At 41.6% G+C, this 19,081-nt stretch overlaps 1 protein-coding gene across 1 annotated transcript in view; it reads right to left on the bottom strand.

Annotated features, from left to right (window-relative positions):
* Nucleotides 1-8,133, bottom strand: part of hs6st1b (heparan sulfate 6-O-sulfotransferase 1b) — a 45,034-nt gene extending 36,901 nt beyond the window's left edge. The window contains exon 1 of the mRNA XM_027004343.2: nucleotides 7,241-8,133. Within this exon, the coding sequence (XP_026860144.2) occupies nucleotides 7,241-7,758 (518 nt within the window). The 5' untranslated portion in view covers nucleotides 7,759-8,133. The remainder of the gene's footprint in view (nucleotides 1-7,240) is intronic.
* Between the last annotated feature and the right edge of the window lie 10,948 nt (nucleotides 8,134-19,081).

Below are 19,081 nucleotides of genomic sequence, written 5' to 3'. Positions count from 1 at the left end.
GTCCCTGAAAGGCAGACCATCCCCCTGGGGGCCAACATTCATCCAGCAAGCTCACCAGGCTTCGCCATGGTATATGGACACTGGCTTGGACCTTTAAGCTTCACATCATGGTAATATCAGTTGACAACTGGCCGATCTGTGATGCCATCCTGAATCATCCTGTGCCCTGGTGGCGGGTTTTGGACCTGGAGAAGGACCTGCGCCTTTGGCTATCTCTTCCCAGGAGGGTCATGAGGGAGCAGAGCAATGGTACCTAGATTTGCATAACTACATAGTGTGGTGCGGGTGACCTTTAACCCCCACTGATCTGGCTGGATTACAGCCAGAAGTGCATGGGCAAAACGCACGCACGCGCCCATACGGTCATGTTCCTATGGCCAGACCATTGACTGCCTAGTACCAACTGTATAGCCCATTTAAAAGTCATGACAATGTAACTGCTCTTGGCTTTGAACTCAAGACGCCATTGTTCGATGGGTGGGGCTCTATGCACGTGCACCAAGGGCACCACTACAGCCAAGCATTCACGGGATGTTGTGGCTTGAGTGCTTGGAGAAAAACACTAAAGCAAAGCAGGAACCATTGCCAGATATTCTATTGTACTTTGCGAGATCATGTCATAAATAACGTGAGGTCACGTCACAGTGGAAATGGATGGCATCGGTTATTTTCCATTTTACAAATCAGGCCAGTGTTTCCTGCTTTTAACACAGGTTCTTTGTTGGACACTGCAATAGCGTGATAGTAGTAAGACACTTGTGGGGTTCCAGTTCACAGTCTGCTGTCAGACAGAACCAGCAAGAGAATAGTAAAAAGTCCCCCAATTACTGTCACTGTGTGACTGAGAGCCTCACAATGAATTAAGCATAGCACTCAAAATCTCACAAATTCTAATTCAGGCTATAAAAACGGATCCTCAGAGATGCTGTCTGTCTTTCTCTTTCTTTCTTTCTTTCTTTCTTTCTCTCTCTCGCTCTCTCTCTCTCTCTCTCTCTCTCTCTCTCTCTCTCTCTCTCTCTCTCTATATATATATATCTATCCTCAACTGCAACAAACTGTACAGAGCACTTCCTTTAGTAATGAACTTCAGCTAACCTTCCATATCACATTTATGCACACTGAAGCTGTGGAACTCTCGGACATGTAAAAACTACAGTGATGCTGAGGTCATAGTGATAAGCATGACACCACAGAGACAAGAATGGCATGCAAAATGACATGCAAATTTGAGAGTCTTATAGCACAGGAACAGTGTTTTGGGTTTTAGTTTTGCTTGTCATGATTAAATCAAGAGGTGGCTGTTCTTGTGATAGTCACTGAAAAAACGCATGGACCAGCGAGAAAAAGTGTGGGTGGGTGTGTGTGTGTGTGTGTGTGTGTGTGAGTGAGTGTGTGTGAGTGTGTGTGAGAGAGAGAGGAAGTAAAAAGGAGAGGAAGGCCTGCTCCTCATTTGTCTCCCTGGACAGGCAGTTAGGAGCTTAGCACATTCCAGGTTCGTGCAGGCTGGCCTGTCCTTAGGCCTGACACTAAATCACAACCTGGAGCCATCGCTGCTATTATTACCGCCAGAACGCACCTTTCTCCAGAATTACACACACGCGCCTAAGAGGATTTGCCCATTGAGAGGCCATTTATAACCCCCGATCCTAGTCCTCTGCTGATTCCTAGTTCACAGTCAGCACTCAACACTTTTAATACATTCCTGTTTTAATGCTGAAATTGCTCCATTTGCAAGTGTCATTGCAACTGAAGGTGATCTTCACTATGAACAATATGAACAATGAAACACTGATAGTTTCAGTGTCTGATAGCTTTAATTTCATCTACAAACTGTGGCAGTGGTAGGTCGATTTGTAATCATAAGGTTGCCAGTTCAAGCCCCACCACTGCCAAGTTGCCACTGTTGGGCCCCTGAGGAAGGTCCTTAACCCTCAATTGCTCAAGTTGTACTCGGTCATAATTGTATTGTCGTGCTGGGCGATAAAACAATCTCGAAACAGGATTGTGATAAAATTTATGTCAATAACGATGATAAGCTTTTGACATTTTTACTCAATAAGTATAGATGTAACAGTCTATCACAGCAGAACTAAACGTCTTTGTGTTGCACGTCAGTTTTGTGTTGCACGTCAAAGAACACGCCTATTTCATGCCACAAAGCATTGTTCGCTTTGTTTATAGTACTTATTGTTTATTGTACTTATCGTTGTCTGAGATAGACCATATGTGTTTTGCACTTCTAGGCATCAGCATTGATCCCTGTATTTCATCAGTATTCTAGTACACTGGTATATTAGACTCTAACCTACTGTACTGGCTAGGATGTATTCTACTGTATGAGTAAATGACAAAGCAGTTTTGGTAAGTCGCTCTGAATAAGAGTGTCTGCTAATTGCTGTTAATGTAAATGTAAATGTTTGTGCTACCAGCGCTGAAGAAAGCTCTGGAAAGTATGAAAAAAATGAACCTGAAAGTGGCATGAAAGTGAATGTGACCTCATGATATTCTCCGAAGCTGATGAAAGAGTTGGCAAAAAAGTTACAATTATATCAGTTATATGGAAGTGGCTTTGCTATCTGAAAAGCTATGAAGCACTGATTATGATGGCTTGCAAAACAAGACGGGAAAAACAACAAATCTTTTACAGAGCGACCACACCCACAGTGTGAAATTGCGGCCCATGTTAGACTGTGCACATTTTAGCTGTGCTTACTGTACCAAAACAACAATAAATCGTGTTGTCTTTTGCGGCCATTAGCCCATGTGAAAAGCGATTAAAAAGCAGCAAGGCTATAACAAGCAATGATATGACACGCACACATGTAGCATTACTGGTTAACAGTGTTTACATTTTGCACTTTTTACATGGATTACTCTATTTAAAACATTTGAGCAATGTGAAACCAGTACATAATGTATACTACTTTAAATTGTTAAAATAAAAGTTCAAGGCATGTTTACACATTTAAATGTTTACATTATATTATTTTAGTTTAGCCGATAAACCATATTCAGTCAATAGCAGAAGGCTCTTCAAGCTGGAAGCATTATGAAATGACAGATTGTAATAAATATCAATATTGATCAATATGTGAAAAATATCGTGATCATATTTTTTTGATGTCGCCCAGCTCTAATTGTAAGTTGCTTTGGATGAAAGTGTCAGCTAAATGCCGTAAATGTATTTTTGTAGGAGTACTGTGGTGTTTACCATTACAGAAGGACCCATTTTGTCTATCATTATCTAACTCAGAGTAAAACTGCTGATCTATGGTCAATTTTTTCCTTTTTAGCAAGGATTTTAGCTTTCTATATATTTTGGCTCACTAAATATTATTACAGGGGGAGAAGGTACCTGATCCTACATTAACATGCTGACTCTGAGGTGCTTGACAAATATATGTGCTTCTGCAAGAAGAAACATCTGCATTCTGGGCAGAATCATGCCACCTTACACTACACTTTTGCTGGGCTTACGCATCAAGTCCGGTGTAGTGAATAAGCCCTGCCCAACCGAAAGTACAATGACAGACATGTTTTGCCATACACAGCAACTAAAGCATAGTACTATTTATAGGTACCTTATGGTATATACAGCATTTTATAGACTGAATCAGAGTTTACTGAAGTGAATTTACTTCATTTGCTCTGAACTGGATTGGAACTGAATTAGAATTGAGCGCAAATCACCACTGAACCAACTATTCACTTTAATCGCCGACAGCCATCCTCCAGAGAACATCCATGATTAACATAAAGCTAATCAATGCAGATTGTTTTGTGGGGGGTTTTTTTTGTTGTTGTTTGGGTTTTTTCAGGGGCTCCAGTAATTGCCAATCTGACAGAAACTAATTTATTGATTCGTACCCTTCATTCAGAACAAGCCCTTCCTTATAGGTGTCCAAACAGGTCTTAAATGGACTTAACATCCAAGAACAGTTCTCTGAAGAGATTTTGGGCCAAATTTAGCTCAAAAGGTCCACTGTCTAAGTCAGTGCCACCACTGTGTCCGGCCCAGATCTGTGACAACCAGCCGTGTCTTTTCTGACTGTCTGCTCAGCCAGCCAGCTCAGGAGCCAGATACATGTAGGAAAGCCCTGCTGCCTTCCGTCCAAACTCAAGCTACAAAATGAGGGCCATGAGACTTAAAGAATAACGTTACTTGCTTAATAACCATTTATCATCTCCCTAGCACACAGGTACCTGAGACGGAATGGTGCTGGGTGTTGTGGACAGACTAGTGTCTTAGGTAGGGGCAGCGTTTGCGCAGTCAAACCAGATATTTTAGAGAAAAGAGCAAATCCACCAATAGGAGCACTGCTTGCATGCCCTGGATTGCCGTAATGTTAAGATCAAGGTTCAAGGATCAAATCAATGCCACATGCTACCAGTGGCCCCTGTGGTCCTTAAGAACCCAGGGTACACACTTTCACTCGGCATGAAGAATAGCGAAGTTCTTTCCTTTCCATGACCTAAATAACGCGGCAGTCAGTCAAGTCTTGCCTGGCTACACAGCCAGTGGTTCAAAAAGATGCACCTTGTGCAAGTTCTCAAACAGAAGATAAATACAGGCACCATTATTTATAAATAAAAGAAAATCCTCAGGCGCGATCAGTTAAAAAGGTCTGCAAATAACAACGGACATACTGAGAACTAATGTAGCTGCCTGAGAAGACCCCTAAGATCACTGTGCTTTGTAGCTAATTACACAGGTAAAGTAGGGTACCTGGGATGGTCTAATGCCCCACTTAGCACCTTGCCTGCCTTTTTCTTGGAGAGCAGACACCAGCACCAGCGCAGGCTTCTTATATGCTGGTGTGTGTCTTTGTTTGATGGCAGCAATGTGCATTAGCAAACAGACAGACTCTTTGTGGTAGTTAAATCAGGATTAAATACGATATGATTTAATTGGGGGAAAATGGATTTGTGCTCCCACTGAATGTGGCCATTTTTTAAGCATTTTTTTCCTCTGACAAACATGAATACCACAGCGCTGAGCTAGCGCTGCTATAGTATATGAGTACACACAGCTGTTTCACCCAATTTTTACATGCCACTCCTACAGCCATCTGTCTACTGCAACCTCAGTCTGTCTCGGTCTAGACAGCAGTAGGATAGGATACTAAGCATCGGTAACACTTCCTTCAAGAGCTACAGTTGTTCTATTTCAGGCTGAGCCAGACTGTGAACCAAAGCACTGTGTGTGTGGGGTGTGGGTGTGTGTGTGCATGGGGATGTGGGGTGGGGTGTCAAATTACCCAAGGGACATGCAAATAATCAGGTCTTTACTGTGGACTTTACAATGACCATAATGAGTTATTGTGGCCACCATAAAATTAATCTAGTTCTCACCCTAAAGTAAAACTCAGGCCATTAGCAGCATCCTGAGAGCTGCAGGACAGTTTTAGTCATTCGCTCTCATAAGTTGTGGTCTAAGCTGAAAGTTTGTTGACTAGGTAGAAAAAAAAAGAAAGGTGTTTACCCTACAGCACAGTACAATTCAGTACTTTCTCCTGCCTGGTTGAACAATCCCACTATGTTACAGGCCATAGATGCAAAAATCAATGCATAGCAGTTTCAAAACACAAAAAGCACATTTGGTGGGTGTTTGAGCACCAGTTGTGTGAACTTGTAGCCTCAACTTGTTGATGCATAGCTGTCGCTGGGAGCCCAAGACTGTGATGTACACTGGCAATAACTGCAGGGAGCTTCTGGCACAGCAAACCAGATTAGGTTCATGCTTCAGTGCCTAATTGATGTGCTTAGCCGCCAGTGTACAGCATTAGGCCACTTCAGCTGGTTTTTATATCCACCCCCTGCCTCTGATTGGACATAACCATCCATGAAATGCCCAATTTCCATCAGCGTAGCCCCGTAGTCGATCGACCCTGAAAGTGTGCGAGCACTAAATGGCACCTACCACAGTTCTTTTCTTTTTTTTTTACTCGGTTAGAGATTGCAACAGAGGGGCATGCGATGATCAGAGAGGATATTAGTCAGAAATACTACGGAAGACTATTCTGGTTGACGAATACAGATTCTTTAAACTACCGAGGTCATTGCCTTGCCAGGAGCAGGAGGTTGCGGGAAGGCTTGATGTGTTACGACCTCCATCGTTTCCCTAAACCATAACTACACCTGTCCGAAAACACACGTATGAACACTGGCTTGTAGCTCGGTATCGGATGATTTCACTGTACTGGCAAATGCAATTGTTGTATAAAGTCCTCGAGGAATAAATTGCGAAACCACATTCACCAATGTTTCTGTACAACATCCTGTTTTGTTTTGTTTTTTTGCTTGTTTGTTTGCTTTTAAAATTGCTTGTGTTTTTGTCACTTTGGCTGCTCCTCTTTCGTGATGCCGAAGGCACTGCACGTCACGCTTGTGACAATTTAACGACAACGGCCTAAAGTAGTCTATTCACAGATGATGAAGTGTAGCACCTCGTAAAACAAAAATGATGTTTTACATGCTTAATCTGGAAGTCCAGCGGAAACCCAGACGCCCACGATGCCATTACACTCCCTGCGTTTTAGCCTCTTTAGTCATAAATGCATCGCGTAATGTTGGGGCTTTGCCGTAGAGCCAGGCGCGCTCCCGACGGGTAACCCCTTCCCCGCCTTAAAGCAGCAGCCCCGTAGAGATGAACCGCCAGGACACACGACGCCGCCATTCATCAAGTCTTACGCTGTCCAAGTCGGCTATTCTAACTTCGTTCTTCTGGCCAAGCCCGTATCATAAGTAGCGACACACGGGCCATTTGTCTGATACATGTGGATATCGATAACAGGTAGCCCAACTGTTTAAATGAGAAGACGTTGAAAATGAACACATTGTTTACAACCAGCAGAGTAGTGTTGCAACACTTCGAGTTAAGGCAGTGTTTACTAAAGGGATTACAAGAACCATGTTGAGAGTACTGACTTCGCTATCGCACTTCTGAGGTGGAGGACCGGGCGAGAGGGTGTGAAGGATGAAGAAGAAACAATGCAACAACCGCGCACGGAACGGAGCCCCGGACATTAGTTACTTACCCAAGTATTAAATCATCTTATCTGCTATTACATCAAGCAATACCTCTATGTCAAGAGTTATGTAACTCCATGTCCTCTACCTTCCAAAATACATAACTAGCCTTGCCAAAAGCGTGTCTTTTCCAAAACATTGTCAGCAAATGCGGTTTAAAGGAAACTGCGTGATTAAAATCTGGAAACGCGAAATCAAAACAGAAACTCACCTCAGTTTCTTCGTTTTGTTTTCCTTTTTGTTGAGGACTCCGGGAACGCAGTTGGTAAGTTCAGTCCAGTCTGCATGTAACCCACAACTCCACCCGGTAGAGAACCGCGAGAAAAGCCAGGTTTCTTTTCTGTTAGGACGGTAGCAAGTACACTTTTTCTGCCCTGGTCTACAATCACATGGAAGTTCTAGCCTTACATTTTGAACCAAATGCCTGCCGAAAGTGGTGCCGCCGGTTTTCTGAATGTGAAGAAATACAATCACGTCTTCCCCTTTTATTTCAAAATCCACAGAGCGCTCCAAGTCTTTTATAGGGAAATAGTACTTTTTTACATAGTGAGGATCCGGAGTTGGAAAGATTGTCATGTCTTCCTCAGCGAGGTACCCGTGTGGAGATCCGAAGTTGATCACACCGGGAGCCACGTACTGGTACAAAATCAGCATAAAGAATACTGATCCGACGACGATGAACAGAAATTTACTGGCCCTCTCAGCCATGTTCTTTTCCGTGTCGTTCATTTGTTACCATTTCTCAGATATCAAGATTCGGGGTCTTTGGTAGTTGAGCGGTGTACTCTTTGCTGGTCCCGCCATAGGTAACTGAGATCAGAGCGGGTCAGAGTACCGCGGCACACACACAGCTTGGATTCGGATACATTATGTGGTCGTTTGGCAAGCTTAGTCCAACCTTACAAAAGGCTTCCGATCAAAGCCGACAGCGGGACGGTCACAGATGTGTTTCCAGAGGTCTCCGACTCTTCAGTTGTTGACTCATATAAGGCGCACAACCCAGAATACCTTCCTTGTCTTGTGTGATCATTCTGGAGCTCAACGAACAACAAGCACATAGCGACACCCACTTTCACCCACACGCCTGCTCGCATACTCCCAAAGCGCTCACGCAAGTAACTGGGAGAAAAGGGGGCTGAGCATTTTTAATACATTGGTTGGTATGCCACGCCAACCTCTTTCTTTCTTTCTTTCTTTCTTTCTTTCTTTCTTTCTTTCTTTCTTTCTTTCTTTCTTTCTTTCTTTCTTTCTTTCTTTCTTTCTTTCTTTCTTTCTTTCTTTCTTTCTTTCTTTCTTTCTTTCTTTCTTTCTTTCTTTCTTTCTTTCTTTCTTTCTTTCTTAATCGTACTATGTGGAATGACTATAGAGCTATTCTGAACAGCTAGTGTAATGGATTTTTTCTCTTTAAAAAGATTCACAATAGGTTGTTTTTCATGATTAATAGGAAAACTATAAATGTTCTCAGACGAGTCACATGTTCTGCCGTGGACTGTGCTTATTATTCGAACTTGCCTAAATATACCATAAACAAAAGAATACCCTATCTGTTGAGGACCAAAAGGTTAAATGTGTCGTTAACTGGAGGATAGTCTTTGTAAAGTACAGTAGTTGTTATGCTTTAAATGCTTGATGGAGACCCCCTGAAAAGCACCTTTGTTGGGACATTTGACATGGTGTATTTTCCTGTCCAGTGATGAATATTTACACCTCTGCAAATAAATGTTCTGGTAGAAAACCTTAATAGAATTATTGTTATATGTAACTGTATGGAAGCCAGTGCTTAAAAACTGTAAAATGTTAAATTGCTCATATCTCATAACAAGGTGCCTTGATGAGTAGTTATAAATACAGAATCTTTAATCTCCCAAAAGAATGCGTCATAACATTACATAATGTACTTGGAACACCATTTGTATTGGTCAATTCACAAGATTTGTCCAGACCACAATGTCAATGGAAAATGCATGGACCTGCTTTATTTATCAAATAATTTAAATGCAAACACAATTCTTTGGTGCATAAGGTCAGATACAGCTTGAGTTCCCACATGGTACATAATAGCCATAGACATACAGTGTTGGGACAGAGTGCACAGGTTTGTTATCTAGCATGGTGCTGGTGATTGAGAGCTGTTACATTAAAATGTGCTTTGCCTTTGATGTGTCCTGCCATAGGAGTGCTGGCGTGGGCACTTATTTATGTTCAGACCCTATTTGTGTGCCACAGCCAGCATAGGGGGGATCGCCCTCGACCCCTTTTAGCTCATGTGATGGTTATTTCTCTCCTCAAAGCGCACCACAGCCCGCGGGCCCTCAGAGCTCAGCTCTCAACCAGCGCACATTCAAGCGTGGAAATGGTTTGCCCGCTTTCATTTGCCGCCTGTGACATTGTGGATTGTAGTTTTACAATAGACATGTGCCAAATGCATTAGTATCATCAGTCCCATTTAATTACAATCAGCTGTGATCCCAGAATCTCAAGTGTCAAGTGGTAAAAAATAACATTACAATAACAGCAGCGACAACATCAGAGATAATCATATGTAAAGTAACAGGCCTATAATAAGGACCATAACTTCAATTATAACCTCTATCAACTGTGCAAGCCATGCTCATCTGTAATCTTCAGACAGGAAATGTCTGTTAATTGAACATCCACAGATTAAGCAAACCTATACACTATCCAATATCCGCAAATCATCTGGGTGTCCAGACAGTGAAAATTGCATGTTCTAAGTTTTTCTTTCTAATCCTTTCCCTTTAGAGTATGCGAGCTGCCTTTTCTCGAGGTCAAGGCCTTTTTGCTGTACCCATTTCAGCGAATTCAGCAGTGCGGCGAGCACTGGACGTTTTCACCTTCCTGCTTTACAATGCGGGAGCTGGGCCTTAATTAAATACTTTTCAAAAAAGGGCTGAAGTGCTCACAAGGTACTAACAATTGTGTGTACAAAAAGGTGTAGACCCAAACAGCTGTCTTAAAAGAGTAGCATTTTGGTTTCATTCTATTTTTGTATAAATGCACCACATAAATGGAATGAAATGCCAATTAATAACTTTGTCAGCCCATGTAATGGACAGTTCCCACGAGGAGGATCAGTGAATAGTATCAGCACAAAGGCTCTTGGGTACGCTGCATGCAAATCAAATGGAATCTGGCCTTGGTTAGCATTGCAAGAGGGTTTTTTTTGCCATTAACCTTAACTCCTTGCCTTTAGGGGTTGAGGGCAGTGAAGCATGAAGGCAGCTCATCTTGCTGTAAAGTGCAAGGACGCAATACCCACTCCCCATTTAATTGCTCTTAATTAGTCCCCTTGATGACCAGAGTTTAGAATCTCTCCCCTCCTGGGATAACAACCACTGAGACCCCGGGAAAACACTGCAAACCGTAAATCAAGTGAAAGGTATGCTTTAGGCAATATGTTTTGTGGTTTTTTTTGTGTGTCATTCTTTGATGTTCGAACACTATGCCAAACTCCCAGTGTCCTGCAGATGGCTCATGTTTATTGATGGCATTGATAGAGGCTCAGAGGGCTGGGCACTACTGCTGTTGTTCAGAGGATGTGGGTGTCATCATGCTATATGCCACTGAACGTGTTTTCAGGAATGGCTAGTCAGAAACTCCACAGCAGGCATCTTGCACTGTGACTGCTCGTCAGTGCGCATGACATTGACGAAGACCTGCTGTGTTGTATGGTAAGTTTCAGTGGTAATGATTAGCTCTAACCTTCGCAAAGTACCATCTAACTTTCTAAAACTTCAAGCTACTAACACTTATAAGTTTGTGAAATTCTTGCTTAAGATTTCCAAAGCCACAATAGACATGGCTTCCAGATACTGACAGCTACCTTTTCAACATGTCAGTGACAATGTATGCTTTGGGCTGGAGGCCCATGCCTATGATGCAAGCAGTACATAGCTACATGGGTTATTATGCAAGATGAGCATGATGTAATGCACGCATCTGCATTGCTCATGCACTCTCTGAGGCCTTGCATGTCATAGGCCTTGTGTATAGTTCAGGACAGCATGTATTTGGTACCACACACCGTTGTTTGTTTCTATTTGTAACTGTGACATCCACAGACATTGCACTTACAGTCACTCTGGCACAGATTGGGGGTCTTTACAGTGGATGAGCTGAACTTGTCTGAATAACATTTATTTGAGTAAATTGCTTGAGTAATCAAGGAATCACTGTATTAAATAATTATTCTTTTGAAAACATGCCTTAATCTACTCATATAAAAGTATACTGCAGTTAGGAGCAGCATTTTTTTCTTCAGGCATGCGTTTGTTTTGAAGCATGAATTCCCAAAAGAGATAACACAGACAATACAATCTTACTGCAAAGCCGGAGAGGTTTAGTTTCATGGCTGGAGTTAGTTAAATATTACATGCAAGGACTAGATAAGCATGTGAGCTTATTAAACATGAACACTGAGTTCATATGTCAGTGGTCAGTCAGACAACAACTATGGCTTTGTTATTGTTAGTGTTGTTATGTGCTTGCACCTGAGAGTCAGTATTAGTGTGACCTCTCTTGGCAGTATGCACATTTTGAACTCTTTTTGAGGAGACTTTCCTGAAGTTTTCTGAAGTCATTTTCTGGTGTATTATATCAGGCTTCTTTAAGCATTTCCTAGAGGTCCTCTTTAGATTTAGCATTTTCATTCTATTGCTCAAGTGTAAGGGGAGGTCACACTAAATACTTGCCACTGTAGACCAATTGTTTTTTTCTTCTTCTGTTTTTCATAAATATATAAATATAAATATATAGGTATAAGCACTTTACTTGCACAGCTGATGATGGACATCTGTCCAAAATGTTCTTTTTTTTTGTGTGGAAACTCTGTGTACTTTACTACAATTTTGAATATCTCCCTCCCTCCCTCCCTCTCTCTCTCCCCCCCCACTCTGTCTCTGTCTCTGTCTCTCTCCCTCTCTCTTTATATATATATATATATATATATATATATATATATATATATATATATATATATATATATATATATATATATATATATATATTGGGTGTGTGGTGTGTGTGTGTGGTGTGTGGTGTGTGTGTGTGTGTGTGTGTGTGTGTGTGTGTGAACAAAATAGCCACAAGCCCTATGGCTGCCGGAAGAGACAGCTCTCCAAAAGAGCAGTGACACCATGTAGAAATTATAAATATGTTCAATGTCTTTACTGGAACAGATTATATTGTTCCCTAATTTTCGCTTCTATTCACAAAGAACTGGATTGGGAAAGCCCAAGCAGCTGTGAAGGCAAATTAGATTAGAGCAAGCTGAGTGAACGAGGGCCAGTGCTGACCACAGCACAAACTTTCAAAGCTGTGTAACGCGTGTGACAGTACAGGTCTCACTTACCAACTCCGGAAGTACTGAAATTCAGAAGACAGTATAGATGCACCCTGTGAGTCAGTTCTGAAAGGAGATTATTTTCCAACATCTTCATTCAGTTCATTTTAATACCAGTTTAATATTGCCTAAGTAGAGTGAGCCTCTTGAAATTTATGTTCTTGCTTTCCTTATTTCAAAGGATTTGCTTCGATAAAGAAATGTAAATGTTAAAGTGTGTCTAGAATGACACCTTGAGAAATGGCTGCTTTTTTATGACAGCAAGTAACTATCACTTACAGAATGTCTTACAAATTCAAAAGAGGCTTCAGTTAATATATTGTTCCTGGCATATATGGTTCTGAGGTATTCATGCATTCAGTATACTCTGGATCTCTCCTTTGCTTTAGCAAACCAAAATTATGGTGTTGAGGTCACAAATGCCATTCCCAATCTATGGCAACTTGGAATGTTCCCTGCCCTTCTGCAGGTGTCATATATGTGTTCAGGACGTGTGAAGAGTGGAGAGGTGGTGAGTAGCCTCTGGGTGTGTGGCTCCTCTCTCACCCCCCGAGGGGACTGGGGAATTGGTAAAGCCACACCTATCCCGGTGCCTGTCTCACCTCACCTCCTCTCCTCTCTCGCTTATGGCCAATCAGACCACCCTACCGCATGTGAGATCTTACAGGTCACCAGGTTTGAAAGGTCACTTGTGACTGCATGAAGGTCTTGGCAAAGTCCCCAGATGCATATTTGCTGCAGCATCTCCGTATCACACGTATGCCTCTGTTGCAGTGGCCTACCTGAGGTTGGTGACAGAGCGCGGACCGGACCGTCACCGGAAGCTCGTAACCCTGGCTGCTGCAGTTCAACTTCAGAACACACGAGCATATGCTCCGCCGCTCAGCGGCATATGGCCGCATGTGGCAAAGCACTCTTTCTATCTTTAAAATGCGCAAGCGATCAGGCTTGTGACATCACAAGCAGCGCCATCTGCTACAAACCTCTGCAACCAGAGAGAATGAGGCGTAAGAGGCAAGCACGCTATACTGCCTTTCCACACGGTGCCCGTGAGCCCATTTGAAATGCATCATCCTGTGTTGCATCACAGAAAGGAGGTCACTTACAAAGAGTGAAGACTATATAAAGGATCAATCAGAAAGCAAAACGATACCTACAGTACAGTACAGTGGATGCAGGGGCCTTACAATCCCAGATGAAGATAAGCAAGAAGTGCAAGCAAGAAATGAGGCTTCTGAAAGAAGACCTGGAGAACTTTTACATGGAAAAATGTGGAATGTTCACAGATACGTTCACAGTTCTCCCACCTCATCTGGAATCAACAGTGATGGCTCATTGCTCTCGGTAAAGGGATGGTGCATAAAAAACTACTATCCAGCAGTATCAATTATTGTTATAGGTTTTATAAAATACGTTAGTAAACAGGATTTATAAAGATTTTATATTAGATTTCTCTCATGTTTTATGTATGAAATATTTTTTATTATCTTTTTCATAGTCCTTTTTTTTGTTGTTGTTCACCAAGTATGCAAAGAATAGTGGAACTCTAACAACCCATGTCTGAGTCATTAGTGTGAGACTCAAGTGACTATGCTATGACTTGCAGTTCCTTTAACTGGTGGGGAGAGATTTTACGCAGTCACAAAATGCAGTGTAATGGCCTAAGACATTTTTTATTGCAAGCTGCAGTCTCCTTTGCTGACTGTCTTGATGACCATCTCAGACCTACATCTGTACAAGACGTTCAGTGCAGCTGTTTTACAAGATGTCTATTTTGCAACCTTTTTGCCTTGCGCTGTGCTTAGCAGGATAGAGCATGCTTGCAGAGCTTTTCCTAGCCTTGCCTTGGTCTGCGTCCTGGTGTCTTCGCTCATGAGGCTCGGTGGGCCTACTGCGCCAGGGTCAGGGGGTACAGTGAACACATGAGCGTGACACTGCCTTATGAATTGCACATATCCCTCAGCCCAGGTATAACCATGTAATCGACAGTTCAAACACTGAAATGATGAGAATCACATCTCTGTCTCTGATGCATCTCAGATGAATTTGTAATCACCTGCAAGGGCTTTTTTTTTGTCTGTTTCTGCACTCAAATGTGGAGCTGCAAAAAAAGACAGGATTAAATGAATTGAAATATATTTCAATAGTACAAAATAGGTGTTGGGGAAAAGCACCTGCTTTAAGCCCAACAGCTCATTAAGGCAGGCTATGTCCTGTGTTCCCTTTTTCCAAATAGGTTCTCATTTGTTATGTTAATATGGTCCAATTGCCAGAATTAAAGTTGTATTCAAAGGCCTATGCAGAGAAGCACTTCCTGAGTGCACCGTGAAGACAGCAACAGGAAGAGTACGAGATATCATCCTGCTTGTGTATGTACAGTTTGCATAACCTATGTACAGTTTGTAAGCCTTTTTTGAAACGAAGATGCTCCTTTAGCCCTCACGCACTTTTATGCAGGCTGGTTTTCTCCAGGCCTCCCATGTGACCAAGGTGAACGCGTCTGCTTGTGTATGAGCGAGTGTGCATTCGAAGAGTTTGAATATGGAAATGGCCACATGGCCATGCATGTGAGCATCCTGAGGCAACGCACATACATGAGAAACAGACCTGTGGTGTGATCTTATCTTACCTTCTGATCCAGCGTTAGGCTGCACAGCCTAGTACAGTGCCCAAGTGTTTTTACCCAATGACTCTGGGAGGGGGAGGAGTCAGAGCAGGCTCAGCAATACCACAGACATTCTTCCCACAGAAGACGCCAATGCTTCAGCTACACAGAGAAGTGACAGTATACTTTAGTTACAGAAATTGAATCAGAAATAATTCTTTGACCACATTAAAAACTGTTAGTGATGCACTATCCCCTTGTGCAACTGCGCTGTGCAATTGAACATGAACATTTTTCCAAAAAAAAAAATGCTTATACAAAGAAAATGACAAGCTGCACTGCATTTTACTAGAAATATTACCTGATTGACCTGCTTAATGTGTGTCTGTAAAAATTTATATAACTGTTTTTAAAATTCTGAGGAACTGACATTAGTTTGTACATGCATTCTATTGCTAGTCAAAGAATCTCTAGCTAAACTAATTAGATCAGTGACACCAGTAATGCAGCCTCTTTCAGATGTGTAGATCTGTAAGATGTTTAGCCGTAGTCATCATAGATAGATACCTACTACAATTGTTAGTGTGTCAGAACTATGTACAGTATATGTAAGATGGACATTTTATTAGAGACACCTACCCTTTCATGATTGGAGCTTCCCAGGATGAAATTAGGTAGATGAGCATGTAGTGCAGAATAAAATCAGGTGAGTTTTCCATGGATCAGAAAAGAATGCCAAGAACCAATCTGACAAACAGACACATGTTGATGGTGCTCCAATTAACATCTCCAAATGCACAATTAGTCATTCCTAAGCGTGGATGGGCTATAACAGCAGACGGCCAGTTCGAGTGCCATTGCTGTCTGAGAGAAACAGAAAAGCAAGACTGGGCACTGGGGAAAAGAGTTAAAAAAAATTCCACCAAACAATGGAGAAACATCACCTGGTCAGATGAATCCAGATTTCTGCTGCACCATGCAAATGGGAGGGTCAGAATTTGGCACAAGCAGCACTTTCAGTAGGAAAATGCACCATGCCACAAGGGTCATATAATCATGCATTAGTTCCAGGAACATGACAGCTAGTTTTCCTTGCTTCCCTGGCCTTTACAGTCCCCAGATCTTAATCCTATGGATCATCTCGGGGACGGGCTGGTCTCCATCTAATTTGCAGAAATTGTGAGACGCTATCCTGTCTGCCTGGGCCAAGATTCCTGCAGAACAATTTCAGCACCTAATGGAATCTGCCACGATGAATTGCTGCAGTTCTGAAGACCAAAGGTAGTCCATCGCACTACTAGATGGTTGTCTCTAATAAAGTGGCCATTCAGTCTATATGTAGTATATAGTGGAGTATATAGGAACCAACATAGCATTACTGTTCTCTTCATGACCTTTCTATTAATTATAATCATGTTGACTGCCTTTTACGCTTGACTCTACATCTCAGCTGTATCACAAAACAGTGAATGTCTTAAGAATAACTTGGAAACTGCCCTGACAAGAGGATAAGGACAAATCAACAAAAATATGTCTAAGGCTAAAAGTGACCCCAATTTGTATCTTAAGGATTTAAAGTTGTAGGTGCAAGAAAATTATACTGAGCTGTCCAGTGGATTTATGACAACCCTGGGATACTACAGCAGAAATAGGAAACAACAGGAAAATAACTGGACTACAGTGTTATGACTGGATTTTATTGCTTGAGTATATTATACAGAGAGAAATGGGGTTTTCTCTGCCATAATGAATTTTTAAAAATGTATTTTAATGAGAACACTTTTATCTTGTCAATTTAGGAGCCTTGTATGTAGTGTGAACATCGATATAAAAGGAGTCATATGTAAGCATAGCTCTCAAAGGCTCGCAGACATCCTGATGTACACACCTCCAAAATCTGACATACACATTGTGCAGCTTCTCAGAGCTCCGCGTCAAGTAAATGGGTGAAGATCCTAGGTACAGAGAGCGAGATTTTCTTCTTTGTTGCTCAGTTATAGATTCTGGATTGGATGCTGCCCACCACATTCATTTTACATTACGAACACATTCATTTTACGTTAAAGTATGTTGGCTGACATCTATGTGAATGTCTGCATATAACACTGGCACGTGTCCGGAGATACACAGACGCATCCCAGAAGTATAAACCAGCCTTAAGTCCACCTACAGGGCTCACAACCACATTTCTAAAGCTGGCATTGACAGATAACAAAGGTGCTACAGATGTGCACACGGGTGTGTGTATGTGTGTGAGAGAGAGCGAGAGCGAGAGAGAGAGGTTACGGCTAGGTTTATATATATATATATGTGTGTGTGTGTGTGTGTGTGTGTGTGTGTGTGCTTTCATCCATTGCTTCCATCACATTATTAGAAGTAAAGGAAATTAAATAAAATAACAGTTAAAAAATGCACACTTTAGTGGGGAAAAAAGCATGCTTTTGTATGAAATTGTACAGTGTGTGAAAGACATGACAGTTATGTTGGCTAGTATAAATAAACACAATGTAGAATGATACAGAACCTTGACTTAATGCTCACAATGTATTGACTAATATGGCTTAACTGAAGAACAATAAGGTAGAACAGGCCCTTCTAACAGATCTATTCGCCTCAGCCTGCCCCCCTCCCACAGTACAAATGGTCTTGAGCCATCACTGATGGCCAAAGGCTGCAGCCAGAAGGGTTACACAAAAAACTTACACAATATGGTTAGAGTGCATGAGAAAAGGGAACTTTAGAGTACATACATGCAGGGAAAGAGAGAACGCAAAAGTTTTTTCTCTGAAGGAGAGAAACAGAGAGTCAGAAAGAGTGAGAATAAAATAATTCATATCTATTTAGATCTGTACAGATAAGGTTCAAAAACCCATAAGAAAAAAAACATTAATTGATTTAAGCCAGTTTTCATAGAACTCATGTGGCCTCAATTAACACATTGGAATTAAAATGCATTCATAGCCCCTATATACTCCTGATTAGGTATTCTAGAGTAGTCAAACTAAATCAGATTTGTTTGAATGTAGTTCTGATAAAATAGTAATTAACACTTACCTGACACATACAAATGTCAAGAGATGCCTGCAATGTTACAGCTTAATGCAGAACAGATACTCCTTATAATATGCATATAATTAAAATATTCAAACACACATACACTCCCCATTCCACTTTATTAGGAAAGCCTTGTATGGCTACAGCTAGAGACTAAGTATAAGAGAATGCATTCTTTTTTTTACCAGAAGGACTGATGTTGACTGGATATTTTGGATGACAGATCATGTGACACTGTCACTTGTAAAAATACCCAGCAACACCGCCATGCCTAATACACTCACACAAGCACAGCAACCACTACAATAGCACTATCAAGTCATCCTCGCTACTGTGTTGAGAATGGTCCACCACCCAGATCTGGCCAACAGCAGTCCTGTGTTCAGGACGCCAATGACAAACAAGAGTGGCTGAAACTACGTACTGTAAAATCTGCAATTGTATAGCAATGAAAAGTACTTTAAAAATGGGTGCACCTAATTAAGTGACCAATGAATGTAGGTACATGGTGAGTATTGAGTGTGTACACAATATTGTACTGTTTTTTTTGTTCGGGAAGAGTACAAGTTGTTTTCATGGATGGATAAGACCGAGACAGCTGACAGTCTGCTAACTGCACTACGTAACATATCACTTTATTGACTTTTCACACTCAAAGAGTGCAAATGGTTTTGAGTGGTTGACAGGATGGGAAGAAAAATTAAAAACATGACAATGAGCAAAGAACAAAACAAAATAATTAATAATTGCTGACAAAAAAGTACGTTCTAGTCATTAAATCCAACTTCAAGCCAGCCTATAGTGCTAGAGCTTTGTTCTGATACTCTGAAACCACATTATTGCTACACAATAATACAATATTAAATGAAGACTAGTGGAAGAAGGGTGGGCTTATACCTTTCTAAGACATTTATCAAGATTAAAGTGAATCTGTAACTATCCGTCACTGGAGAGATGCGGTCTCATCTCTTCATAGCTAGCACGGACACACACACACACACACACACACACACACACACACACACACACAC

This window comes from Electrophorus electricus, chromosome 5 (assembly GCF_013358815.1).
Source record: "Electrophorus electricus isolate fEleEle1 chromosome 5, fEleEle1.pri, whole genome shotgun sequence".
Classification (NCBI taxonomy): domain Eukaryota; kingdom Metazoa; phylum Chordata; class Actinopteri; order Gymnotiformes; family Gymnotidae; genus Electrophorus; species Electrophorus electricus.
The sequence above is the reverse complement of the archived record's forward strand: the minus strand, read 5'-3'. Positions and strand labels throughout refer to the sequence as shown.